Below are 27,621 nucleotides of genomic sequence, written 5' to 3'. Positions count from 1 at the left end.
ACGTAGCATTGGGGAAACCTTCACAACAATGGATAAGCACGCAGGCCTAGAAGAAGTTGTAGCAGCCACTACGAAGGTTTTGATGGCGTTCAATAAGGAACAAATAGAGCATTCCGAGCGAGAATTCTTCATAGCAAAGTAAAAGATCCCAATAACATTGTGAAGGGACCTCCGTTCGGAGAGTAAGAACTTGAAAACGAAAGGCCAAAGTCATTTTCTACGCCCCCTATGCCCATGTTTTCCGTGAACTCTGTAAGCTTCCCAACTTCCACTGGCCTCCACAGCTGGTTGGAGATCATTCCAAGAATGATCAATCAAAGTCTCGCGCTTATCACAAGGTGCACGATCATACCATGGAGTATATGGGAGCCTGAAGCATGTGGAAGAAATGTATTTGAACAAAGGTGAACTACATCAATTTCTATGAAGAATACTCAAGACACCAAGCCCTCCAGTACCGAAGGCAAACACCAAGAGACTCGTACAGCAAGTATTTTAAGTAATCAACCAAGTTCCTTCCTACTTTTTTCTCTCCCTTGTAATTTTACCCTTAATTTTTTCTCACATTATTACTTGAATATTTCAAAATCAAACATAGCTTTAAATAATATTTATTTTTAGAATTCTCGAACAAGATACTTTTATTTCGCCCTTTCTATTTCCTAGTTTATGCGGTAGCTAATAAAATGTAACTAGTTTTTAAAATCTTCATCTCTACTCTCAAGCACTCAGGTTACAACGGTACTTGACCACCAAGACTGGCTATCATAATATATAATCTTTAATAGAATTGTATAAAGAATCCAAATGGACCACCCCTCACTGTTAATATTAATTTACATGTTAATGTCTATTATTTTCCAAAAATTCACGTTAAAAACTGCCAAGAAATGAAGTGAGATGAGGGCACTCTCACAAGTAAAACATACAATAAGGCTCAGAGGTTGATCCATATTCATTGTTATATCACACATGCTAATCGGTTTCACTCTGCACATTGCAATTCCCAAGGTGTAATAGATGTCTTTAAACAAGTAGGTAGCAATCAAGAAATGGTCCCGAAAGCTTGTCAAAAACCTTAAAAACTTGTCAACCTGTAAAACCAGCACTATAAAAGTTGGTTTGCATAATCTAGTGCTAGTAATACGCAGACAGGTGGTCCCAAGAAGGCAGTTCACGTAAGGCTGCCTGCACACGGGCAGATTAACCTGAACAACCACAGCCTATATCAGTTAGTTGGAAGGCTTGACTCCTCTAGCCATCTCTAAATTTTCAATGCAGTTATCATATGATTTCTCATGTGAGCATGATATACTGCCCTGGATGGGGCAGCAATGCCATCATGTTCTTCTACGTGAATGATAGATGTCACAATTATAAAAATGAGAGATTAAAATAATCAGGGAGAATTTACCCTGCAAGAGTCCTCAAGATTGCAATGAAGACTGCAATGCATTCCTTCAAAGAGACAACATTCAGACGAACAGAACACCAAAATACATGTTTACTTCGGGGACTACAGACTTGAATAGGGGATAGGCAAGACCACTAGAGAAACAATTTGAACATATTCCACAAACAGTTTCAAACTTAGATCATATTGAAATATTAGGGATGAAGTTCCAAACCCATCACAGTTTCCAGTTTCCCAGTTCTATTTACTTCTTCAGATGAGGAAAACAAGTATAAACGTCGGATTTGGGGTGTTTTGCTTCTGCATGCTCCCTGCACTTCACTTCTGAAGTTGTGCAAATGAATGTTTGCATGCACACCTTGCACTGCATTCAATTACATTCCATGCATCAGCAACAAACCAAACATCAACAGGCATCAACAATTTCAGATAAGAAAAAGTTTCTCAGAGTTAAAAACTTAATTACACGAAAGTAACCAAATGGAATTAGTAGAAATATAAATTGGGGAACATAAAATTTTGCATTCTTCATACTACATAAGTGAAACGAAAAGATGAAGTTTCCTTTCCACTCTCGTACATCAAACACCTGGGCCTAGTGACACCTATGGTTTTCCTGTCAGGCCTGTTTTCTTTATGACAATTCAAAACCATATGCTGTGTTAAACAAGAATCTGCATCTAAGAATCACCAAATTCAGTGATAATGAATATCAGTAATCTCTAGTTGCAGGATGTACCCTAAGGGACACAATCAGTGGGTTAAAGCAGATAGGTAGAAGAGCATCCAGAGGGTGATGTTTGTTGTGCGTTTCCATTTCAGGCTCTGATAGGGAGAGACTTATAATAGACCTAGTCATCAGCATTTTTGCGTAAACATATCACACAAAATAAAATCTGGGGTTTTCATGCTCGACAAGATCAAAAAGTTATCATTGCAGCAAACAATGACCACTGAAGAACAATATATCCACAAAAAATTAAGATTGCTAAATGGCAGACAATCTACAATCTGACATCATTTCCACTCAATTTCAATGTTCTAAATCATAGACACCATTTGCCCATGTTTAACCTGAAGCTAATGAGGTTATCATAGATCTTAAACCTAATAAAATATTCATGAAGCAATAGTAACTGAAATTGGGAAATAAGACAGGGGTTCTTGTAGAGTTCATAGAAAAGTCTTATTAACTGTCATCAATGAAACATTGCATTGCGAATACAGACCTCAAAATGACTTGGTAGGAGTTTAGACTTGGTATGAGATAAACTCCAAAGGATGAGGAACAACATAATGGCCACTACATTGGTCAATCAACAGGTGAAGTAACTCATCCGCAGTTGGGATTTGGATGGATTTCCCTTAGCCATTTTAAGTTATATGGAAATGTGCCAATCAGAATATTTATTGCAAATCAAATTAAAATCAAGGACAAAGAAACACACAACACAATAAGAACACAAAATTGACTAACCTTAAAACAAAAATACAAAATAAATAAATGAGGCTTGGGAAGACATAATCTTTTCTTCTATTGAAAAGATAGGCTTTTATCTTGAGATAATGAGCACAACCACCAAAGAGGAAGGGTAAAAAAAATAATTTAGAACATGGGTAGTTCCTGTGTTCCTGACACACGTTTACACTTCAAAGGGCGTTTGATTCCTAGAATGAAACCATGGTGCTAGGAATGAGAAAGTTTAACCAGCTATAAGTGTGAATAACTTCGGAAAAATTCATCTTTGAGAACGCACTGCAGCTTTGAGAACACTACCACCACAGAAAATAATGAGTGACTGTGCTTTTGACAATGGTTGGTTGCCCTACGTGGTGCTGGATGCAATCCAACTTAAAGAAACCCAATGAAGAAAACACAAGGACAGAAGGCATCTATTAGTTCAAAATGGCATGTAGCATTCGGACTACGTTATCAGATAGCAGAAAACCAACACGTGTATTAAGGAAGCCACCTAAAATATATTTATGTCCAGTTTGATTCCCATTAAAAGGGTAAGAATTCACCGAAGATAGATAACCCTCCATATGTCAAAATTGAATGTCTTGAAAATCGAATTGCCTCCAAATTTTTTCAGAAATAAAGCGAGAAATAGCAATAAAAATACCTGGATGCTCATGGCTTTCTTGTTAGATTCGAGCTGGCTTCCTGCGAAGATCGGATCCAAGATCAAGTCATATAAATAGAAAAAGAACCGCAGATCTCACAAAGAAAATCAGACCATAACCCTAACCCTAGAGACTTGAACGTAGGGAGAGAAAAGAGACCTCTGGCGGCGTTTTTCTGCTTCTCCATGTTCTTCTCGCGAGCCATCTTGGACTTCTGGCCGTTGCCTCCACCCATGGTGGATCTTCCTTATCAAACAAACCCTAAGGCCTTCGGATACCAAAAACAAAAGGCACACTAGAAGATGAGCCAGACACCGATATATAGGTTTATATAGAGTGGGTTGGGTTGACGCTGGATTGGAATTTGGAAGGAAGGAACCTCCTTCGTTTCTTGGCTTTTTGTTTTTTTTTGTTTTTTATTTTATTTGATTTCCTTTTTCCTCCACTAAAATATTTACAATTTGTAGGGCATTTAAAGCGACGTCGTTTTCTCCATGTTTGCTTCCAGCGTGGAGCGCAATCAGAGTCCATAGATTCCGAGGATCAAAATTTAATAAGTAATTAAATTAATACAATTAGTATTTTAGTTTATATTTAACAAGTAAAAGATTTTATTCAAGACCTTTAAAAAGTTTATCCTACAGTTCATTTATTAGGGGGCTCGCCTCCCATCTTTCCTATTCCAAGTCTCCGTAGTGTTGTTGGTAGTTGGCAGACGCGGTAATAAATTGCACACGTCATACGCGGCATCTCCCACTCCAACTCCATCCACCATGTCGATTCTTTTTCTGTGGGTTTTGTTCTTTCTCAACCATAAAGCTGAATTCCACTCCATCACTCTTTGAATTTTACAACCCATCCAGCGTCCCAGAGTTAGAAGCCAGGAAAATAGAGGTGATTACCTATTTTGGTATTAGGTTTAGCCGTATGATCGATTCAGTCCACAATAAATGTTGGTGGTTGAGGCTTCCAGTAGATTCCTAAGCAACATCATTGACATCATTGGGTGAAAGACACTAGGGGGCATCCATAGTTTTGTTGGTCAGATTCTGTTGGATTAGGATGAAAGTGAAACGGGAGTTGCAACTTGCGAACATAACCTTTCAAACTTCTTCACTGGAACAGTGTGGTAGCAGCTTATTTGTTCACACTTGAGTAGAGTTCAAGTGAGGAGATTAAAATAAGGCCTGCTTACACTTCCCAACACCTGTTGATAAACGACGTACGCTATGTACTATGATATCAAGTCACAACAGTGATCAATTATAATGATCAACATTTCCACATTTGCGTCTGAGTTTTGAGGGACATTATTTTGATTCTTGAAGTGCTACGAGTTTTCCAACTTCCCGATATATTTTTTGGTCAGCCATACAAATGGTCGGTGGACCAGCAATTGAACTTCTTACCAAGCAAACTTTCACAGAAATCTAAAACTTTCAGACGAACATCTCAACTCAGGAACATTGCCTGGGAGTGAGAGTTTTGCAGATTTAAATACCACAGCAAGCATGAATTGATGGAACAGCAGAAGTGAGATATTTACGTGAATTTGGAATTTGCCCCATTTTCATACCATGCAACAGAGAAACGTAACTGAAGCAGAACCCAAAGAGAGGAATTTTATGGAGGCCAAGTAATCAATTTGTTACCCACTTCTTAATACCAAGTAAGAGCAGTGAACCTGTATCAAATATAAACATGCATCACCAAAGAATGCCCAGGATGAGCTACAATCTACGATGACCAGGGTAGTCATGTGAAGCACTAATTGTTCATGAAAACTTAGTATACAAATTAGTCAATGAAGACATAATAAACAAGTGAAATTTAGCATAAGCAACAAACAAAATCTAACTTTGCGAAAACCTAGTGATAAATTTATAAGCTTCAAGTATTATTAACAGTCTTTGAAAAATGGGCAGGTGAAGAATACACCCACCTTACCAAAAATCTCGTGAGTGACAAACTGCCTCGACAAGTACTCATGTAATAATACATTTTAGAACAAACTACAAGCCAAACAACAATCTGAATCCAAGCTCATATGTACAAGGATATCAGAGTGGAATTACTGTGTTCGCATCCTGCTACTCTCTGCAGTTCTCACTTGGAAGAAATATGGATGAGCCTGCACAAAAATGAAGGAATCAACAAACAAATCCAATCCATCAAGTCAAAAGCAATCATTTTTCATGGCTATCAAGAAGATGATGTGTCAATGCATGGTGTATTATTGTAACTAATGCTGGTAAACTACATTACTGAAGATATTGCATTACATGTCCAGCCTGTTCTCCACAAAATGGCATCTCAGAAATAAAAAAGAGAACCCACTTCACATTATTTTCAAGTTCATAATTATTCCCAACAAATCACCTAAACTTTTTATGAAATGTTATTAAGAAAAGAAATATTTCCATGTCTGATTTTCCTGTGTATTGTTGTGCTTGTCAAATATCTAAGCTATACACTACAGGAAAAATTACATGAGATGATATGACCAGCCCATTCCATAAAATCTTGTCTATCGAAACTAAAAGGCACTCATGGGCCTTGGCAGAGGTGATGAAGGGGTGGGTGGAGTTGGGTTGGATTAGGTCTAAGATTCCTACATGATATTTTTAGATATGTAGCAAATGGAAATCAACCCATGCCAATTCAGTTTACTATCCCCAGAAAACAAATTCTAAACAAGATCAATAAATTTTAAGATAGTTGAACAGAAACAAGTGGCAAATGGCAAGGATAAATCACTGCAGATGGTGGTGAATTTATAGGCAACATTTGGTACAAGAGGGCTTGGAAAATCAACTTGTTCAATCTTGTGAGAAATTCAAATAAGAAAGTGAATGTCCTGCAGATGCTGGATTTCAGCTGAAGTTGAAGGTCTGGAGACCACATGCTAGCTTCAGATGCAAGATTAGGATTTTCAAGCATAAAAAGTAAAATAAAATATGAAAAAAACACCAGAGGGCTTGAATAGGAGAAGTTCAATGTAATGTTTTTTATTGGAAACAACATTTCATTAATGCTAATTAAGATAAGACATAACCCTAGGAAACAATGGTAGAAAGTAAAAAAATTCTTAAACTTATGGGTGTGATTTCAGTGAATCTTACAGAATAATGAAGAAAAAAAAGTCTGACTAGCATATGAAGGCCACATTTGGGAAAGCTTTCCACCTTTGACTTTAGGCAGAAGCTAAAGATGAATGTGAAACCATGATTTGAAAGGAGCACTCTTGGTATTGTGAAAGTTCCATTAAACATAAAAAAGCTTCCTATACAATCTAAAATGGAATTCCATTTTTTTGATAGGTAAATTAGGAGACTATATTAAAGGAGCTTTCAAAATGATGCAACAAAGTACACACAAAATATATAATTAAGGTTGAAAGGCAAGCAAGAGAAAGAAAGGAAAAGCAAACAACAACTACCCAAACAATGACCAAACCCCCAAAGAGTTGGACTATCCCTATCAGAAACACCCAAAACCAGACTGGTAACAAAAAAGCAACCTCACAAAAACAAGTGCTGAATCCCTAGTACTCCTTCCTCTTCCTCTGAAGATGAGTGGAAAACTATTGTAATTAACCGAGCATTTTAGTTTTCAGATTCCCTCTCAAAATATGATGACAAGAAAGGTTTCCTCTTTTCCCTTGAGGCCTTAATCCCATGCCCTTTTCATGCCTTCATTTTCCTCGGAAGGGAGCTGATCTCCTTCTCAGAACCGGTAATCAACATCCCTACAAGCTACTGAAATTGGCAAACTTACAAAGAACGCTATCAGGTCTAGGGTCCTCCCCCACCAAAACGCATTCGAACTCCATGGCCTTAGAGGGCTCCAACTCCACAGCCCTGACCACCATCTCCTTATCTGAAGGACCCTTCACAGCACTCCCGAAAAATCCAGCAAACTACCATCTTGAAGCATCACCCTTAGCAGGCGGCATCCAAATCCCAATGGCCCAAGGAATACCCTGCCTTTGACTAAATTGCTGGACCACTGCCAAGGGCAGGCAACCTAGCAGAAGAAAAAAGGGGAGAAGGGGGAAATGATGAGTTACCTTCAAAACTTGTTGCTTCTGCTAAGAGGACTTTATCAACTCCTGAAACCCAGCCTGCCAAACCCTAAAGCATCTCCTTTAGAAAGGGATCAACAAAGATCACAAATAAAAGTCAGATCATTTGGGCAGATTTACTGAGAATCTCATAAGACAATAACACATTTCTGCCCCAGTTGCTGCTAGGAAAAATTAGATGTTGAGAAAGGAAAGGAAAGGAGGGAGAATGCTATGTCAAGAAAATGCAACAAGGGAAGAAACTGTACTTTGAAGGAAATATAAAATTTTTCTGGATATATAGAGAATGTTGAGATGAGGGGTGGTAGATGTTGGTTTGCTGTGTAGTCGAAGTCCTTCAAAATCTTGGTTGAGGCAGCTGGTGGGAAGTTACGAGGAATCATCTTGGGGAGAAGTAGAGGCTTGTCCTCATGGATTCAGTTTGCAAATTCAAAATCTTGGTTGAGCTGCTTATTGGAGGGGGTAGAAGCTTGTTGAAGGGAGGAAAGGGTTAGGAGAGTAGTAAAAAGTTGGGAGGATGAAGAAAGGAAATTTAGGCTGGAAAGGTGTGCAAATGAGGCAGGTAGGTTCATCCTTTGTTCTGTTCTCGACCTGGAAGAAAAAAGATCCTGTCCAGTTTTCCCTAAGGGAAGAGGGATACTTGGGGGATGCGTTACGTTGGCCAAGAAGCTGTGTTCTCTTGGTGTTGCTACCCCTGTTGAAGCCAAGGTTGGCTCAGTTTCTGCAAGTGACAGGGCTGGTACGAGGGGTGGAGGCCAGGCGGAGGTTGAAAGAAGGACATTTGTTGAGGTTGCAAAGGTGAAGGTAGGAAGGATAGGAGATGTGATTTGGCTCGGGTAGAGATTTGAGAAGTAGGGAGGAGCAACTAGGGCGTTGTTTGGTTGGCTGGTGGGGAGAGGTGGCAGATTTGGTACCGGATTTGGCCATGCTAAGGAGATGGGGGGTGCATCATTGGAATTTGAAAGGGGAGTGAGCTTTATGAAGTTGGGAGGTGTGAACTTTTTGTTGGAGTTTGAGGACACAAAGGAGGCAGAAAGGGTGTTGAAAAGGGGGGTTTGTTGCTTCGAGGATAAGGTGTTACATCTGGAGAGATGGGGACCAAAGGTAGGATGCTTTCAGTTAAAAGAGCATGCTAAACAAATCTAGATGAGGGTAATGGGTCTTCCTCTGCACTTCTAGAATCAAGAGGTATTCAGAAAGTTGGAGGACTGTTGTGGAGGGGTTCATTGCTGTGGATTGCAGTTTCAATGGGCCGGGCTCTTAGTGAAGTCTAAGGGGAAAGACTTACCTGGGTCATTATAGTTGGTTGTGGGTTCCTCTTGCTTTGCAATCCAACTATGGTGGGAAGTGACACCGTGGGTGTTGGTGGTGGTGCTGATGAATAGGAAGAGTCAAAGCGAGTAGCTGAAGGTTAAGGATGATGGAGGAGAGCATACACACATGGGGAGTAGCGTGAGGCTCTTGCGATCGCTTGTGCAATCTGTTGGAGGTGGCGTGTCATACTCCAGTGGTGAAGTCAAAGACAGAAAGGTGGTTGTTGACTCTGACTTGCCTGGTATAGTTTATGTTAGGATTGTAGAGGAAGTTGCTAGAAAAGGTGGGAGAGGAAGAGTAGTTGGAAAGGAAAGGCGTGATGGAGGGATGTTAAGTGGGAAAGGGAGTGGGCCCACAGTTGTGGCCAGACGGCAGTCGACAATGCAAATGTAAGGTTTGGGCTGGTCTCTGAAGCCCATGGGGCTAAAAATCTAGAGATAGAAAGGGGTTGTGGCCCAACTGGGGCTTGGCGTGGGCTGCGTCTTGGTGGAGAAAAGGGGTGGTGGGCCTAATTCAGCTGTGGAAGAGGGCCAACTCAATGGTTTTGCTTTAGGGTCAAAGGGCCCAACTAAGTTTAGTAATGGTGGAAGTTTAAAAGGGGTTAGTGCTTTTGGGGAAAAAAGTCTTTGCTAAGGAGTAAAGGGCCGACGAGGAGGTGCTCGATGGCATGGTGATTGCAGAGGCAAAGGGGTCAAGTTTGATGGCCTAGTGCGTAATTTTAACATATGAATCCTTACTAAAGGCAGCTTCCTACCCTTCTTCTTTGCCTTGTTCTTTCCATGCCTTGGGGGGTCAGGGTTCTCCTTTTTTCTCTAAGGGGAAAAAGGCAATGGTGGTTGCTAATATGGGTCACGAAGTGCTTGCTAGATCGGCCGATGAGGAAGGGGATGTTGTCATTGACCCATTGAGGGTAATTTTGGAGGATGGGAGCATGAGAGGATGTTTGCTTGGGTTAGTGTTGGGGGTTGAGGAGAGTGCTAGAGAGGCTTTGTCGATAAGGAAGTTGGAAGGTGGGCTGGTGGAAAAAGAGGGAGGGGTCTTCGATTCATAGATGACAAGTAGTCTAGTGAATTTAATGCCAACCGAGAGGTTTGAGAGGGAGATCTTGAAGCTTCTAAAAAGGATGAAAGAGAGGAAAGAACAGAAGGGTAAGATGACTGGCAAAAGAAGGAAACTTCAGAAGTCCTCAAGATTTGAAAGGGAATTGAAAAAATTTGAGTACTCGATGAACTCTAATAGTGCACGAGGGATGTGAAGGGGAAATACATCATGCGAAATGAAGTTACAAATTTTATCGTGAAATGTAAGAAGGGTCAATGACAATGACAAAAGGAAGGTGATTAAGGCTTTGATTAAGTCTCAAATAGTGGATTTGGTTTGCTTGCAGGAGACTAAGATTAAAGAGATGTCTAGTAAGATAGTTAGAAGACTTGGAGTAGGAAGATGCTTAAAATGGGAGGTTGTTAACTTAAGGGGAGCGACCGATGGTGCTTTGGTGTTTGGGGATAACAGGGTGTTATGGTTGATGGAAATGAAAGTAGGGAATTTTTTAGTGTTGTGTTGGTTTAAGAACTATGAGAATGATTTTTGTTGGAGTTTTGCAGGGGTTTATGGTCCTACATTGAAGAAAGAAAATGAAGATTTCTAGGGTGAGCTAGGAGCTATTAGAGGGTTGTGGAGTGGTCCTTGGCATGTGGCAGGTGCTTTTAATGTGGTTAGATTCCCTATGGAGTGCAGTAGAGAAGGCAGATTGAACTATTCAATGAGGTTCTCTGAGATCATTGAGGATTTAGAGAGGGACTTACCTCTATAGGGAGGCCATTTTACTTAGAGTGGTGACCTGAATAATCCGTCTAAATAAAGAATCGATCGTTTTTTGGTCTCTGAGGATTGAGAATTTCACTTTATTGTGGTTGTATACTGTGTTCTTCCCAGACTAGTCTCTAATCACTATCTTATTCTGCTTGATGGGGAAGGAATGAAGACAGGTCCAACACCTTTTAGCAGGAATGAGGAGAGGTCCAATGCCTTTTAGATTTGAAAATATGTAGTTGAAGGAGGAAGGCTTTAAGGATGTGTTGCAGGCTTGGTGGGAGGGACTCAATTTTAGCAAGTCCACTAGTTTGGTTTTGGCTACAAAGTTGAAAGCCTAGAAGCCACTAAGAGACTAGAACAGGTTTTAGCATTGAATAAAGTGGACTTTAGGATAAAGACAAGACGATTTGTCCACTTTTGTTCAAGAGTTGGAAGCTAGGAGAAAAGCAAGGGAAGAATACAAAAAATAAGTTCTCTAAGAAAAAATATCTTGGAGATAGAAATCAATGGAAGTATAGTTGAAGGGGATAGGAATACTAGATTTTTCCATAAGATGGCTAATGCTCATAAGAAATATGATGGTCAGAGTTAAAATCAATGGTACTTAGGTTAATAGAGGAAAATGAAATTAAAGAAAGAGTGGTCAAAGCTTTTAAGAACCTGTTGTCTTCTACAGAAGATTGGAGACCCAGTGTAAGTGACCTCTCTTTTGCGACGCTAGAGGCTCGGGAAGTGGCTAGGCTAGAGGAGCCTTTTTCTAAGGAGGACGTTTTTTATGCCCTTAGGGGTTTTAATGGGGACAAAGCACTAAGGCTAGATGGGTATTCTATGGCCTTTTGGCAGTTTTCTTGGGAGTTTGTTAAGGAGGAGGTTATGGGATTCTTCAAGGAGTTTCATGAACACAATTGTTTTGTCAGAAGTTTGAATGCAACCTTCTTAGTTTTTATCCTGGAGAAAGGGAAGCAGAAGACTTGAGGGATTTCAAGCTAACTAGTTTAGTGGGAGGGTTGTATAAGTGGCTGGCTAAAGTGCTAGCCAATAGGTTAAAATTGGTGGTAGGCAAAGTGATTTCCAAGACCCAAAATGCCTTTATGGAGGAAGACAAATACTGGATGCAGCCCTTGTTGCCAATGAAGCCATAGATTTGATTTTGAAGAGCAATGATTATGCGATGATGTGCAAACTTAATATAGAAAAGGTGTATAATCATGTGTGCTAGCCCTTCTTGCTTTCAATTGAGTATAATCGGTTTTGGGGAAAAGTGGTTAGGGTGGATTAAGTGGTGTAAATCCATAGCTAGGTTCTCTATTCTAGTTAATGGGACCTCCTCGGATTTTTTTCTAAAGCTTTAAGGGAGTAAGACAAAGAGATCCCCTCTCACCCTATTTATTTGTGATTGCAATGGAGGCACTTAGTTGCCTCCTAAGGAGAGCTGTGAATTTGGTCGACTTGTCAGGTGAGAGGTAGAGGGGGTGAAGAGGTTTAGGTGTCCCATTTATTGTTCGTAGATGATACACTTGTATTTTGTGAGGCTTCTCGGGATCAGATGGTGTATTTGTGTTGGCTCCTTATGTGGTTTAAGGCCATTTCGGGATTGAAAATTAATATGGATAAAAGCGAGTTAATTCTAATGGGATGTGTGGAAAATGGTAAGGACTTGATTGTAGAACTTGGTTGTAAGGTCAAGAGCCTCCTTTCCTCTTACTTGGGGTTGTCATGGGGTGTTTTTTTTAAGTCCATGGCTACTTGGGATATAGTGGAGGAGAGGTTTCAGAAAAGGTTAGCTATATGGAAGAGACAATATATCTCTAAAGGAGGGAGGATCACCTTGATATGAAGCACTTTGGCTAGCCGACCTATTTATTTCATGTTTGTGCTCTCCATACCCACAATGATCAGATTGAGGTTAAAGTAGATTCAGAGGGATTATTTGTGAAGAGGCGGGGCTCTTGAATGGAAACCTCATCTTGCAAGGTGGGTGATAGTTTGCTTAGACAAAAGTAAAGGAGATTTGGGAGTTACATGTCTTTCTACTCTAAACAAAGCCCTTCTTTGTAAATGGAGTTGGTGGTTTACGAATGAGAGAACGACCTTTTGGAATCAAGAGATCAAGGAAGTATGGGGAGGAACAAGGGGGATGGTGTTCTAGGGAAGTAAGGGACGGGTATAGTGTAGGGTTGTCGAAAGCAATTAGAAAGGAGTGGCACATTGTCGATAGTAGACTTGCCTTTGTGGTGGGTAATGGGCAAAGGATGAAATTTTGGAAGGATAAGTGGTGTGGGGCTTTACCTTCATGTGATTCTTTTCCCACGTTATTTGCTCTCATTGTATCCAAGGACACTTGGGTGAAAAATGTGTAGAGTTTCTCTAATGGAGGAGGGAGTTAGAGCCTCTCTTCTCTAGACCCTTCACTAATTGGAAGGTAGATGAGGGACAAATTCTTGTTGTGTCTGAATGGGAAGAGAGTGTAGAGGGATGAGGAGGATAGGGTACTCTAGATGGAGATAAAGAGTGGTAAGTTTTCCGTCAAGTCTCTCTACAAAGCCTTAGAGACGGGTTCTCCAAATTCTTTCCCAACGAATATCATTTGGAAGTCTTGTGTGCAACCCAAAGTGAGCTTCTTTGGTTGGGAAGCAACATGGGAAAAAACTCTTACCTTGAACCAACTGCAAAAAAGAGGATGATCCTTAGCAAATAGATGTTATCTTTGCCAAATACATGAAGAATCTATAGATCACATCCTTCTCCATTGTGTTAAGATGAGGGCTTTATGGGAGATGTTCTTCACTATTTTTGGGGTGTCTTAGGTGCTTGCATCTTTAGTTAAGGCAACACCATTGGGTTAGGATGGGTCCTTTCTGGGTAAGAAGAGAAGGGAAGTTTGGAAAGCAAGCCCCTTATGCATCTTTTGGACGGTTTGGAAGGCAAGAAATAAAATTGCTTTTGAAGATGACGTGTTTTCCATCCAAAAACTAAAAAGTTTTTTTGTTTGTTTTTTTTCGTCAAAGACTAAGTTGTGTTTATAAAGGATGGTCCTTTGACGCTAATTGGTTTCATTGATTAGTTGTGCTCTAGTTGAGAGTGGGGATGTTTTTGTACCTCCATTTTGACAGCTTTTTTTGTTTCAGCTGTGTGGGGGTGGGTGTATCTATCTTGTATCCTTAAGTCACCATTTTGGCACCCTTTTTTCATATATATAATGCTCTTTACTTACCAAAAAAAAAAGGTCATCGCCATGAGGTTGACAAAATAACCATCAACAAGATAACACTAAAGACTCTCTTGGGCCTTTAAACTCAGCTCCATTAAAAGGATTGGAAAAAAGACCTCTGGGCCAGTCCTTTGAAAGGGTCAAAAGGCATGGTCCAGTCTTTTTTTTTTATAGGCAAACACACAACAAAAATATATTAGAAAAGGGCGCCTTGAGGCTGACCCAAGCATACAGGATGTATACAAGAGGCGCCAATAGGCACAAAAAGAAAAAGAGATACAATACCAGCCCTCAACTAGTGCCTAGCCAATCAAAAAAATTGATCAAAGGAAGAGGACCATCATTTACAACCGATTTAGTCCACAGCCAAAGATTACAAACAAAAGAATTCTTCAACCTATGAATTGATAACTCTTCATTATCAAAAGCTATCCTGTTTCTTTCCTTCCAAACCGCCCAAAAAATGCACAACGGGGCTGCGTTCCACACCTTCCTACGCTTCTTGCCCAACTTAAAGCCACTCCAACCACTAAGAGTATCTCTAACCGAAGAAGGGAGGACCCAAGTAACACCAAACAGAGCAAACAATAACTCCCATAACCCTCTTGCCTTAGAGCACTGAATAAGGATATGATCAATTGACTCTTCTTCCATACCGCAAAGGAAGCATCTATTAGCTAGAGACCGGCCCCTCTTTTTAAGTTGATCCAAGGTTAGCACCTTACCCCAATAAGCTTCCCAAGCAAAGAAGCTCACTTTGGTAGGCACACAAGTACTCCAAATATTACTATAAGGGAATTGAACATCTCTTCTTGAGCCCCAACATCCCACAAGGAGACCCACTAAACTCACTGGCCTTGCTACTGTCTACTCTAGAAGAGACTGCCACCTTCATCATTGTGTGCGCTGCAAGAATTGGCTCTAGACCCAATGCCTACAAGTCTTCCCCAGCACGTTTCCCTTTATCCTACTCCACTCTCCCTGCCCCTCATGCACTTCCCACCCTTTCATTCCCAATCTCTAGATTCTAAAACTTCCCCCAAAGACCACCCTCGTCAACCATGGCGAAAATTCCCACCATAGTTGGATGACGAAGACAACTTCTCTATCCACAACAAGCAACTGGCCTGGTGCCTTGCTCCCACTAGATTTGACAAGGATTCTAGTCCATTTCAAGTGACACTTCTCCATCGTCTCCTCATCCATTGTCCCAGAACCTCCACAAGCATCGCCAAGCCTCTTGAAAAACTTTCTTCCCTAAAGATGCACCCATAAACCTAACACCCTCACCCATATTTCACCCACACAAGCATCTTCTCTGGAGTAACCAACATCCAATTATAGTCTTCTACCCTCAAGCAAACTAGGCCTAAAATCCAAACCCTTTCGACTTCAGAAACAACTTCAAACTCAAATAAAATGAGAGGGCCCCCCAACAAAGACAGATGTAAATCACCTTTCAATCCTTAAGGATGCAAAGCCACGATTTCAATGAATCCAAAACCGACATTCGGTTTGAAGAAACATCCCACCCCCCCCCCCCCCCCCCCCCCCCCACCCACCAACCCCATGAGACATTTCTTGAGAGACACCAAATTGCACAAAACCTCCTCTGTTTTGCTCTCAATCCAAACTGCCTCACCCATTGTCTATTGCATTACTTCAACACCTCTACAAAGGAAGCATTCTCTAAAGGGTTACCTCCTCCCTTTTCCTCCAAACACTAGACAGACTCCTTAAAAGCCTAGGCTTAGGGACAACTCCAATGCTCCTTAGTTTGGTGGCAAGGACATTCCAACCCCTTAAAAAAACTTTTCCTTATGGGAAAACTAAGGAAAACCTTTTCTCCCTCACATACGAAACTGTATAAAACAGGAATCTTCCAGCTTTGTTGCTGTGCAGCTCCTCCAGCTTGTAGCCCCTTCCACCTTCATTCCACACCCTTCTAAAGGGCTCCCTAAACTTCCCTTTGTAGCAAGTTTCCACCCCCTCTAGTAACCAAGCAACCCCTCTCCCCAAATCTGATTCAGGATGAATATCCTCGACCCCTCTTCACAATCTTCCCAAACACCTTACCTTTTACCGCCTCCAGTGAAATTTCAAAGGATTTTGATTCCACTCCAACCAGCATTTTCCTCCAAAAGGAACCAAACCAACATTTTCCTCCATGATTCATTCCTCATTTTTCCTTTTTAAGGGGTCCAACACAAGGACTTCCTAGAAGATCACCCATCCTAGTACTCTAAAATGGGATTCAATGGGAAGCAAAATTGTCATCCTTAAGTCTTTTTTTAAGACCAAAAGCACGCACTTTAAAACCATTCAAACACACATACAAGGCTTTTATTGAACTCAAAAAAGAGCATTTGGCTTCCAAGAAGCTAAAAGCCTGTTAGGGAGTGATTTTGGAAGGTGATAAAAGCACTTCATAATGCTTGATAGCGCTTTTTTTTAATAAAAAATTAGGTGTCTGAAAATTTTTTAAAAATCACTTCTAAAAGTCTAGAAAATTACTTGAAGTGATTTGTAAATAAACATTTGGCAGGTGATTCTTCCAAAAATCTTTTATTTTGTTATATAATCCATTATCAAAAACACTATCGAAGCACTTATTATAGTTTATATCCAAACACTAAGTGATTCTCTTTAAAAGTGTTTCTAATAAAAGCGTCAGTGACAAAAGCACTATAGATAAAAACAATTTAACCAAAAATCACTCTCAAATGACCTCTAATTCAAACAAGCCATAAATAAGATTTTTAAACAGCACACAGAAAGATGCACCATATGGGAGATTATATAACAATAATAGAAATAAAAGGCATATATCGACACAGCAAATATTAAATGAAACAGAAACTGTTAACACTAATCAGTTAGTTGATCTAGGAATACCATTGCTTCCCTTGCTGTAAGCCTGTCCTGATGATCATATCGAAGGAGCTTATCAAGAAAATCAATGGCCTGTATCACAAAGATAAGCACAAAAAATCGAAAATATATAATAAATAGTGACAGAACTGATAACTACCTCAGCCAAAACAGATAGTTTTTCTCTTTGGATGGGCAAAGAAAAGTTTACAAAAAACAAGACCATCCAAAGGGAACAAACCAAGGTAGGTCTCAGCTAAAAATAGATCTCCTAAAGGTTTTTCATAGAACACAAAAATAATTACCTCTGGTGAAAACAAATGCTGATTATCTGGATTAATAAATCTGGACCATGGTTTCCTACTGTGCCTGCAGAAGAATTAAATAAGAACGTAAGTGTGTCATGGTCTGCCTTCTAACAGAAATGTAGAGATTTGTCTTTCCAAAATCATCATTTCTTAGCTTACATCACTTCATTCAGAGAAGCAACTTTAATCTTATAATGGATACAAGGTGGCTTCCCTGTGTTTTCAAAGAAGTAAAAGAATAAAATCATGATGCATGCTGGAAACAGAAATAGTAACTCATGTTCAGATATACCTTCCAACAAGAGCATCAAGTTGTGGATCAAGCTCTAAACGATATTTGTTCAAATATGCATTTAGCTCATCTGTCCCAAGAACCTGAAGAGATTACATGTCATATAAGCATTTACTTTCAATTGTCAATAATGTGCAGATTTTAGTTCATGCAACCCCAGGACTATGCTAATGTGCCCAACAATTATGTGCCTGCTCACGTATGGCAAGAAACATTCATGCCGTCCAGCCTGCTAGCTTGTTAGGGCAACAAGGAATTCTGCATAGCTGCGTTTGCGGTCAACCATGTTAAGCAGTAAATCACCATGGAACCAACAAAGCAAAGTCGCCACTACCCATTAGCATGGTGTTTAATGTGGAAAAGTTCACCACAAAAGGTTGCGTTCAAATTTTTCTTCTAATAAGAAATTAATTTTTTCAAGGGAAAGACAAAAGGAGATATGAGGAGGACATCTCACTAAGCAAAAAACAGAGTACAAACAAGCTAAAAAGTGTACTTCGAATATTTCAGATTCAAAGTTTTCATGTCTTATATTGAACCACCTATGACAGGTGGTTTTCTCAGTTCTCTTCTCCAGTTAGATATCTAACAATCATGTCTCAACATTCTAATAAGGTTTGTCTGCGGGTTATGTGTTTGTTCATCAAACTTTTGTGTTCAAATCTGTGGTTTTTTTAGGTCAGCATGGGTAATAATCCAAAAGTTTTTGAAGTAATGCCTTAGCCTTGGGTGGCATCAACTAGGTTAAAAATGAACTTCACCAACTAACAGTGTCAAGGGCAGCCTTACTAGGGTTTAAGCACGAAAGGAAGCAGCTAGCAAATTAAGCTCTGATTCTACAACTCACAGGATGAAATGCAACTGTATATGAGCCTTGGCACAGGCCTTAGAGCTTTTATAAACCATGTTGGTCGCACATGTGGCTGCAATTAGACCAAAGGCTGCAGGATGGATGCAACTTGGGCCGGTTGTGTTGAGTTGGTGACCAACCCAAGCCCAACCAAAATTAAAAAACATTCAATCCAAACTCAATCCAACCTGACCTCAAACTTGAAGTTTTCAACCCAAGCCTAACCTAACCTAAACTTTTCCAAACTCAAGGTTGAGCTCGAGTTAGTTGGGTTAGACTTGGGTTGATTAGGTTGTATGGTTCAAAAATGGGTTGGCAAAGTTAGTTTGGGTTGAATCCATCCACGATACTTTTTTAAAACTTTTTTTTGTATATTTATATCAAAATTTAAATAGTAAATGGGACAACAATTCAAGATAATAACAAAAAAAAAAAAAAAGCAAAAATGACTTTATATATCTTTCTAGAAAAATGAAATGGTTTATGATATAATTATAAATTTTGATTTTTTTAATTAAAAATATTTTAAAAAATAAAATGAATATTATCATATAAAATGATACAAATTATAAATATTAAAAAAAAGTTAAATCAAGCTCAAATTGTTCAAATCTTGGCCCAAGTCCAACCTAAATTAAGTTCAAATTAAAAAAACTTAACCCAAGATCAACTCAAGTATTAAAAACGATCTTTTTTCAAGCAAGCAATGATAAGATATATTTTTATATAAAGAGCTATATACCAAAGTACATAGCTTGGGTCGGGCAAACCTATCCAAGTTACACCTCTATTTGGTAACAATCTTACTAGGTTACATGTTTACGTGTTTTTATCAATTGAGTACACTCAACCATGGCATTGCTTACTGGATTAAAGAAAAAACAGGACCACCAGGAGATAACATAATTTAGCTAAACACACGATTGTCATTACCTTGGCAATTTTTACAAGCTGGTCATGATTATCATGACCATAAAAGAATGGCTCCTTGCGAAAAATCTGTTGGGAAAAAAACCTCCATTGAGTAGTTGAAAGTTACATTTATTGATAAGACAAACTGCATTTCAAGTAATATGTAAAAGAAAATTAACACCAACTGCCACTGTAACTGTTACCATTCCCGCAAACATACAACCTAGGCTCCACATATCCAAAGAATAGTCATAGTCTTGCAAATCAACAAGAAGTTCAGGCCCCTTAAAGTATCTGGATTACAGGGAACATGCAAATATTAACATCCTAGAAAATTGCCTATACAGCAAGCAAGATATTTATACAAACAAATCAAGTCTATGCTATAGAAAATTCTTCAACCCCTCATTTCTCACTTGACACCATTAATGTTCAATTTCAGCATATAATTAGGTTACAATCTTTGTGAAAGAAATGAAGTCGATCAACATAACATCAGCAATTCGACAATATAGTTGAATTTTTTAGTTGCTCTTCCACTAAAAATAGGTTAAATTCTCAGTTGAATTGTTGACTAAGTTCTAGGAATCCTCTACCCAACAGATCAACAAAATAAAACAAGAAATATACAGCAATACAATCTCAGAAATCAAGGAATCATACAACTATACAATTCCAAAAATCAGGGAATTAATTCTCTGGCATTTTCAGTCAAATCTCGGAAATTAGGGAGTTAATTCCTTAGTATCTTCAATTAGATTAATCAACACTTTCTTACCACTTTCTTACCATTACCTAAAGCTACTCCTTCTTTGTTCACCAAAAATTTGATAAACTTCCCGTCTACCATTAGCCACCCTGTGGAAATACTTTGAGTTGCAATCCCCTTTCTTTACCCATCTAACTCAAGCTTTTGTGCCTCTAAGCACCTCTTCCCTTAACACCAGTTCCTTTAGCTCCCCTTTCCTAAGGGCCTTGAAAGCTAAAATTTTAGGAGTCAAATTCCCTTCCTGCTCACAAGGGATATTAATTAGATTACAATCTTCTATAAATCCATTGAAGCTTCTCATAGTTGAAGACAAACAATTATTGCATTCATGGGGGAATAGGACCATATCAAAATTCCCCAAAAGTAACAAGGCTCTGTGCAAAACCCTCTAATGAGGCCTAATTCCTTCAAGATAAATAAATAAATAAATATATAAAATAAAATAAAAGTAAAAATAAAAATCTCCTTTCAGCTACCAGAACAACCCAATAAATGCCTGAAAACACCAAACAAATCATCCTCACAATTTGTGAACTTGCATGGCAAAGAGAAAGCTCCTACTTCCATATCCAACAACTCCATTGTTCGACTATCCCAAAAAATCACCTCCTTGCATCAATAGACGGACCAAAACTTCTTATAATCTCAATGGACAAAACAAAAATTCCAAAACCTTTCTTTTTCCCCAATCATTCAACCCTTTAACATTCCAAGAGATAATTCTTTGCTTCATTAATCTATCTTCTTAGGAGACTGACCAAAAACTTCTCCTTTCTTTACTAGGACTAACTCCTTGCCACCACCATAATTAATTAACCAAGGTCATTTGCAAAGTTTGGGTTTCTTACACAAATTAGTCTCCTTCCCTCCCCCATTAGATGCATAGCAAACTTTCCCACCCCTCAACCCCCTCAACTTTAGAAAGCAAATCTGCAATCTCCTCTTTGTTGGCCTCTACCATAAGAGGGTATATTACACTCATAGCTATTAAAAACTTAAGATACACAATACAATACATTTTTAATGGAAATCAATACATATTGCAATTTGCATCTTATTTTAAGCATATCTTTTGGTAAATGATAAATGATACAACAATACGTACACATTCAAATATTTTTCATAATTATTAATTAAAACCAAATTCATTTTTATTTTTCTCGAAATTATTATATTCATTGTTTATAATGTAAAGTAGGTTAGACATTAATCATAAAAGAGAGAGAGGGTTAAATACCTCTACATGAAAAAATTATATTCTTGTTGTCAAAGACAATGTTGGAAATTAATTAAATTTATTCTAACAAAAAATATTAGGGAATTTTTATTTGAATGATTTGAATGTTAATATTGAAAAATGGTAACTGATGAATAAACCTTTGTTCATACTATATTAGTTTTTTTGAGATTTTATTTTCCATGGGGAAAGAAGGATAACAAATATGAAAAATTAGAATTTTGGAGATGACATGAAAAGACATACATATCCACAACATATGTAAGTATATATGTCTAGCTAGAATTTGAAACTAAAAATTCAAAATGTTCATTTTTTGGATTTTACGATAAACCTATAACTTAAATTCACATTTTTGTCAAATTGAATTTTTAAAATTTTAATATTCGATTTTTTTCATATGGTATGACATAATTTATTTTTTTAAATCCTACTTATCTTTCATGAAATCGATTATATATTACTTTATACTTCATGCTTTCGATATGTGTGTATATGCATATTTTTCAACCATATAAAAAAATTACAATAGGATACACAATATGAAAAAATGGAAAAACAAAAAAAATAAGTTTTACAAATTAACTATGATTATATCCATAGAGAAAACAAGAAAAGAAAGCAGTTCATTTTTTTTTTTTTGAAAGGCAAAGAAAAGTCGTATAAAATGTAAAGAGGAGACACCAAAAACAGTGCCCTCAGAGTATACCAAAAGTATGCAAAAGAAGTCTAAAAGCTTAAACCAACGAGGGAGGGAACATAGTTTTAAAAGGCTCAAGGCGCACTAAGGGGCAAAGTAGTCCTGGAGCCTGAGGCGCAAGGCGCGGGCTTTAGTAAAGTAAGGCACACCCTAATTTACATATATATTTTTATATAATATAATCAAATTTAACAATCATTTATTTGTCCTAAACACATAAATCATCAAATATCATCCAAAACTTCAATTTAATCAACAAAAAACATAAAAATAAAGAACTCCAAGCATAAAAACAAATCCAAATCCACTGCACGGCTGTTTTTCCTCTATTTCTCTCCTATTTTTCCTCTTCTTCTTCTTCTTCACTTCTCCACTGCACGGCTCAGGCTAGGGCACAATTGGGAGTGGTGTCAGGTTCAAAAAGACCAAAAAAGGTATTAGAAGGGAAAACAGGGCCAAAACGGCGTCATTTTGGCCTGTTTTTTTTTTAAAGGAACAGGCTCCAAAACAACGTCGTTTTGGCATGTTCCTTTTAAAATAAAAAGGGCCAAAACGACATCGTTTTGGACCCAAAAAAAATATTAGGGCTTCTTAGCCCCAACCCTCTACAACCCGACGGCGACTGGAGAAGAGAAGGAGAAAGAGAAGGAGAAGGCGTACCTGGCCAGAGGCGAGTCAGGTGACCGCGTCGCGCCTTGCCGGAGGTGAGCGCCTAAGCGGCGCCTTCGTGAAGGGGCATCGCCTACCTTCAAGCAAGGCGTCAGAGGGTGGCGCCGCGCCGCCCCGAGTCTAGGCGTGTCTTTCACAACTATGGGAGGGAAAGAAACAAAAAACATCACCTGCCCTCACTTACAACCTAGCCAATCAATGAAACTCACAAGAGAAATAGGGCACATATCTACAAACACCCTAGACCAAGACCACAGGTTCTATACAAAAGAATTTTTCAATCTTTGGATCGATAACTCCTCATTGTCAAACACTATCAAATTCCTTTTCTTCCACATTGTCCAAAATATACATAAAGGGGCCGCTTGCCAAGCCTTTTTACGACCTTTATCCACAAACAACCCATGCCACCCAAGAAGAGTTTCCTTCACTGAACAAGAGAGAATCCAAGACACACCAAAGAGGGAGAAAAGAAGATTCCAAAGAACCCGAGTCTTTGCACAGTGAAGAAAAAGATGATCAACCGTCTCTACTTCAGAGAGACAAAAGAAACACCTATTTTCCAAAAAGTACCTCCTCCTTTGAAGTTGGTCCAATTCAATTCCAATCATTAACTTGATCCCATGATCCATTCCAAACTGGTAAGTTTCATGCATAGCAAGGAGATAAACGACCAGGCTAAAAACTACAATTGCCAAGGAATCTGCTAAATGGATCCTAGAACATCCATTTCAAGCAGCCTTCCTAGCCAAGAAAGAAGCAACTACTTATGATGCAGAATCAATGTCTTTCCAGCATGTTTAGAAATTTCTACGCTTATAAATTGTGGTAAATACATTAAGAATGACTGAAAAAAGAAGAAACACACCTCAAACAATCACATCTAGACTCCTAGGTAATCACACCTAAAAATAAGAAAACCATGGTCTCAAAAACTAATTAAATGTTGAAAAATCTCTCAAAATTTAAGAACAATTCTAAAGACTATTAAGTTTATATGACTCAAAACTCTCTTTTCTAATAGGAGTATGACTCCCTCCGCTACTGGAAATAGGAAAAAGAGGGGCGGGGGTGGGGGTGGGGGTGGGGTCTGTGGTGAAGGGAATTGACAAAGGACAAAAAAATAAACTACTAACCCAATGCAAGTAAAACAAGGACTCTAATAGGACCATGGGCTGTTAGTCTAAGCCCACTTTATGAAAATTACTAAACTATCCTTTTTTTCTTTTTTCTTTTTTGATAGATAAAAGAAAAGTATACACGATGTATACAAGAAACCAAAAACAAAAAGGCACAGACACACGAAAAACATCTGCACCCTATGGAGCTCCAAACCAATCTACAAAATCTAGCGTTGAAAATTATTAAACCATCCTTGTCTTAAAAAATAATATACTAAAAAGCCTATCAAAGAATATAACATATACTAAGAATCAACTTGAGCTAAATTAACTATTTAAGGTCATACAAGGAGCTTAAATACTTGGTTTCTCCGGAATTAAGCCTTGGTCAACTTTTCCTCCTCTCTTAAGGTCTGAAAGTATACTTATAACAATGTTCCCATTAACTATGGAGATATTTCTAAGAAACCACTCATCAGCTACTCTCTTAAGGTCTGAAAGTATACTTATAACAATGTTCCCATCAACTATGGAGATATTTCTAAGAAACCACTCATCAGCTATGCAACCTTTTTCTTCTTTTTTTTTTTTTTTTTGTGTGTTGTTCACAGTTATGGTTGGTTCTCTTTCTTCTTAACACTAGTGGCCATTCTTTTATTTTGCATCTGGAGGAAATTTATTCCTGTTTGTTTCATCCTTCCGATCTTACAATGGAAGTGTGGTTTCTTATAATAAGAAATCCAATGGAAGTGTGATTTCCTATCATAAAAAATTTAACAAGAAATACTCAAGGTATGAGCAATGGGTAGAAAAACAATATGGTACTTGTCCCTTTAACTTAAAAATAAAATAGAATAAAATAAAACATTTTTAAAAAAGAAGACCTTTAGTGTGAGGATATAATAGGAAACTAAACACCATGTGAATTGATTAAGGATCCTAGGAATTTATAAAGACACACCTTGAAGCAACTCGAACATTGTATTCCTTCCCTGGATGATAGAATTCAGCAAGACCCCAATCTATCAAGCGAAGTTTGCGAAGCTCATGATCAATCATAACATTGTGAGGTTTGACATCTCTATGCATTATACCTTGTGAATGGCAGTAATCTAATGCCTGATATTCAAATAAATCAGATAAGTTTAAAAAGTAGTCTATCAGAGGACTGCTGAGTTCAAGGCAGGAACCAATAGTTTGTTGCCAATTTAAAGAATTATATTATCAACTACTGAAATGAAGAAGCAAAATTAGTGATGCCATATCTATCAAAATAATAGGTCAGTATATTTGCAATTTCCAAATTGGTTTTGAAGGAAAAGATAATAATTAGAGTGTAACAATTTTTAGTCACATGAGAGCACCAAGACAGGTGTTCCAACTTCAAATCTCAGTATGGCACGAACAATCTTTGTTCCCAATTAAAAATCCATGGATAATTTCATTCTGATCGAGAAGTAATGCATCCTCACAACAGGAAGAAAGGAAAAGAATGCTTTCTTGCCCTCAAGATTGGTATGCTGGTACCTAATTGGTGATTAAAGAAATACTAATATAAAAATATAATCACCCAAAGAAAGAGAACTAGAATGGGCTGAGTACAAGCAAGTAATAAAATTGCACACATTCTAGCATATAAAATTACTCCACCAATAAAATTGCATTCATTCAAGCATATTAAATTAATCCATCAAAGCTGCCCTTTGGTATATCTTGAATCTACCCTCTCGTGGTTGGTATCCAGTTTCAAGAGTGTGATATGATCATGTGAACCATCCAAATAAGAATGCAAACAATGGATTACACACACCTAGTTAACTATTTTGGCCGAATGAAGAAATTTTCTGAGGGTCAATTGGCCCTTGTTAAAAAACAGAAAATAAGCAGTTTCAAAAGTATTGACTACATCAGATTGGAAGAGGGAAAAACCTTGAGGAGCTCATATATGTAATAGCGTATGTCATAATCTGTCAATGTAGGGTACAAAACTTTAAAATCTGTACTGTTCACATATTCAAAAATCAAGCTAGGAGTTTTGGAATGCTGATCTCTGACAATATCAAGCAGCTTCACAATATTTGGGCCTCCACAAAGGTTCTGAAGTATTTTTATCTCCCTCTTTATCTGCAAAACAGAAGTAAATATGTTGCACTGATATCTGAAAAGTCAATGGAATATGCCAGTAATAAGAATTCCCATAGAAACCTGGGAAAATTTACCGCAAAAAGGATTTTCAAGTATGCAAATGATTTGAAAGAAGATTTTGGAAACAAAAAAAAAAAAAAAAGGAGCAAAAAAATTTGCTTCCTATAATAGGAGAATTTTCCAAAATATTCACACGTGCAGGAAGCTGATTCATCAACAATCAATATATGAAGCTTGCAGGAATGAACTGCTTTCAATTTTTTTTATGAGCGACCTAAAAAAAGGGCACAAACAATATTGTAACATAACCATAGAATCAATAAAATCAAGCCTTACTAAAAAGAAATACTCTGTCAATTATGTTGTATAGTTGCTTTCAAGGTCAGCTTAAGAGCTCATTGACTAATGAACAAATTTCGTTCAAAAAAATAATACTAATAATCAACAAATGGGTAAACTGTAAATATACAGATAAAAAAAATCTAACTGTGAAGATTTTGCACTTCCTTTTTAGGGAGAATTAGGAAAGGTAAGTTCATAAATCTTCTCAAAGAGATGGAGATGTTAAGAGAATTCCACTATCCTAGAATATGAATATAAAGAAACACTACATTCCTCTCTTCGTCCAACAACAGAAACCATAGGCAAAACACATTGATTTGGCAATGTAAAAAGAAAAGCAAAGATGCATAGCACATGGCTCACCCATCCCAGCACAATGATTTAGTTTTAAACGTTCATGAATGAGTAGATAAGGTCAAAATGAGTGAACATATACACATGTAAATATATATCCCACTTAGGCCTATACAAACTACTCTTAAACCAAGAGAAGACAAGTATAATACCTTCTTTTTTTTGACAGGTTTAAGAATCTTGACTACGCATCTTTCATTGTTTGTCACATTTATACCTTCAAAAACCTCACTGTATTTTCCCCTTCCAACTTTTCGAACGACCTCATAGTCATCTTGATCCCTGGATATAAAAAAGAAAAATACAAATAAGGTTAAGAACAAGACTGATGCCAAAGAATATCATTCACTACGCATGATGACCATGTCTCAAAAAAACTTCTTGAGAGGTCAGAAAGATACCTCACCGTATATTCTACAACTTAACTGCAACAGATGTTTGCTCTTCCATCTGTTTTTGTTTTTTTTTTTTGTCTTTTTCTTTTCTTTTCTATTAATATCTTGCTCGGTGTTTTACTACGCATCTTACAAAGACCTCAGCACATGCAAGACAGGCATAGAAAAAAAACAAGACTAGAGGACTTTTGATGAATAATGTTTCCACCACAACCTAGGGTTAATTGTTGCGGACATAAACCCTAAATCAAAACCTAGAACATTAACCCAGAAATAACGATTCTTCAAAAAAATAAATAAATAATCCTTGAATAATCCCTAGATCGCGATTAACAGGGACATGGAAACATGTTGACTATAACACGAGATCAATAGTGGAAAAAGGGGTGGGGAAGGAAAGAAGAAATTAGGGTTTATGAGTAGTGATTACCCCCATTGAACGGTGAGAGACTCGTAGTCCCAGTAATCTCTGGGGCGGTGAATGTTGACGTCTGCGTAGACTCGAGCACTGGACATGATCTGGGAGCTTTAAAATCAAACAAGAACCATCAGGTATGAAGTTGGCTATTTATATCTCTGCAACACTCTCGTTGAAGCTGCTCTCTTCCATGATTCCAAAGCCCTTTTTCCATTTATTTATTCCGTGATTTAACGTTTTATACTTTTATACCATTCTCGGCGTGTTGGTCAT

The 27,621-nt window shown here is 38.0% G+C and overlaps 1 protein-coding gene and 1 long non-coding RNA gene across 3 annotated transcripts; both read right to left on the bottom strand.

The window, feature by feature from the left end:
* Window positions 1-1,433: 1,433 nt before the first annotated feature.
* On the bottom strand, window positions 1,434-4,614 carry LOC100243793 (uncharacterized protein At2g23090). The gene is made up of 3 exons (XR_788253.3): window positions 3,701-4,614; window positions 3,541-3,581; window positions 1,434-1,778 (listed from the first exon to the last, which is right to left on the bottom strand). It is a non-coding gene; the product is annotated as an uncharacterized protein At2g23090 (long non-coding RNA).
* Window positions 4,615-5,399: 785 nt separating this feature from the next.
* On the bottom strand, window positions 5,400-27,596 carry LOC100266111 (casein kinase II subunit alpha-2). 2 transcript variants are annotated; one of them, XM_002285174.5, is made up of 10 exons: window positions 27,361-27,596; window positions 26,688-26,817; window positions 25,624-25,818; window positions 24,656-24,813; window positions 19,402-19,492; window positions 19,220-19,285; window positions 17,437-17,519; window positions 17,142-17,205; window positions 16,861-16,929; window positions 5,400-5,672 (listed from the first exon to the last, which is right to left on the bottom strand). In XM_002285174.5, the coding sequence occupies exons 1-10, from the start codon at window positions 27,444-27,446 to the stop codon at window positions 5,613-5,615; spliced, it is 1,002 nt and encodes a 333-aa protein (XP_002285210.1). In that variant the 5' UTR covers window positions 27,447-27,596; the 3' UTR covers window positions 5,400-5,612. The 2 variants fall into 2 exon arrangements, with proteins under 2 accessions (XP_002285210.1, XP_059590731.1); XM_059734748.1 differs by lacking the exon at window positions 5,400-5,672 and adding an exon at window positions 7,613-7,686.
* Between the last annotated feature and the right edge of the window lie 25 nt (window positions 27,597-27,621).

The sequence above is a fragment of the Vitis vinifera genome, chromosome 18 (genome assembly GCF_030704535.1).
Source record: "Vitis vinifera cultivar Pinot Noir 40024 chromosome 18, ASM3070453v1".
Classification (NCBI taxonomy): domain Eukaryota; kingdom Viridiplantae; phylum Streptophyta; class Magnoliopsida; order Vitales; family Vitaceae; genus Vitis; species Vitis vinifera.
Note: the sequence above shows the minus strand (reverse complement) of the source record. Positions and strands in the feature narration are given on the sequence as shown.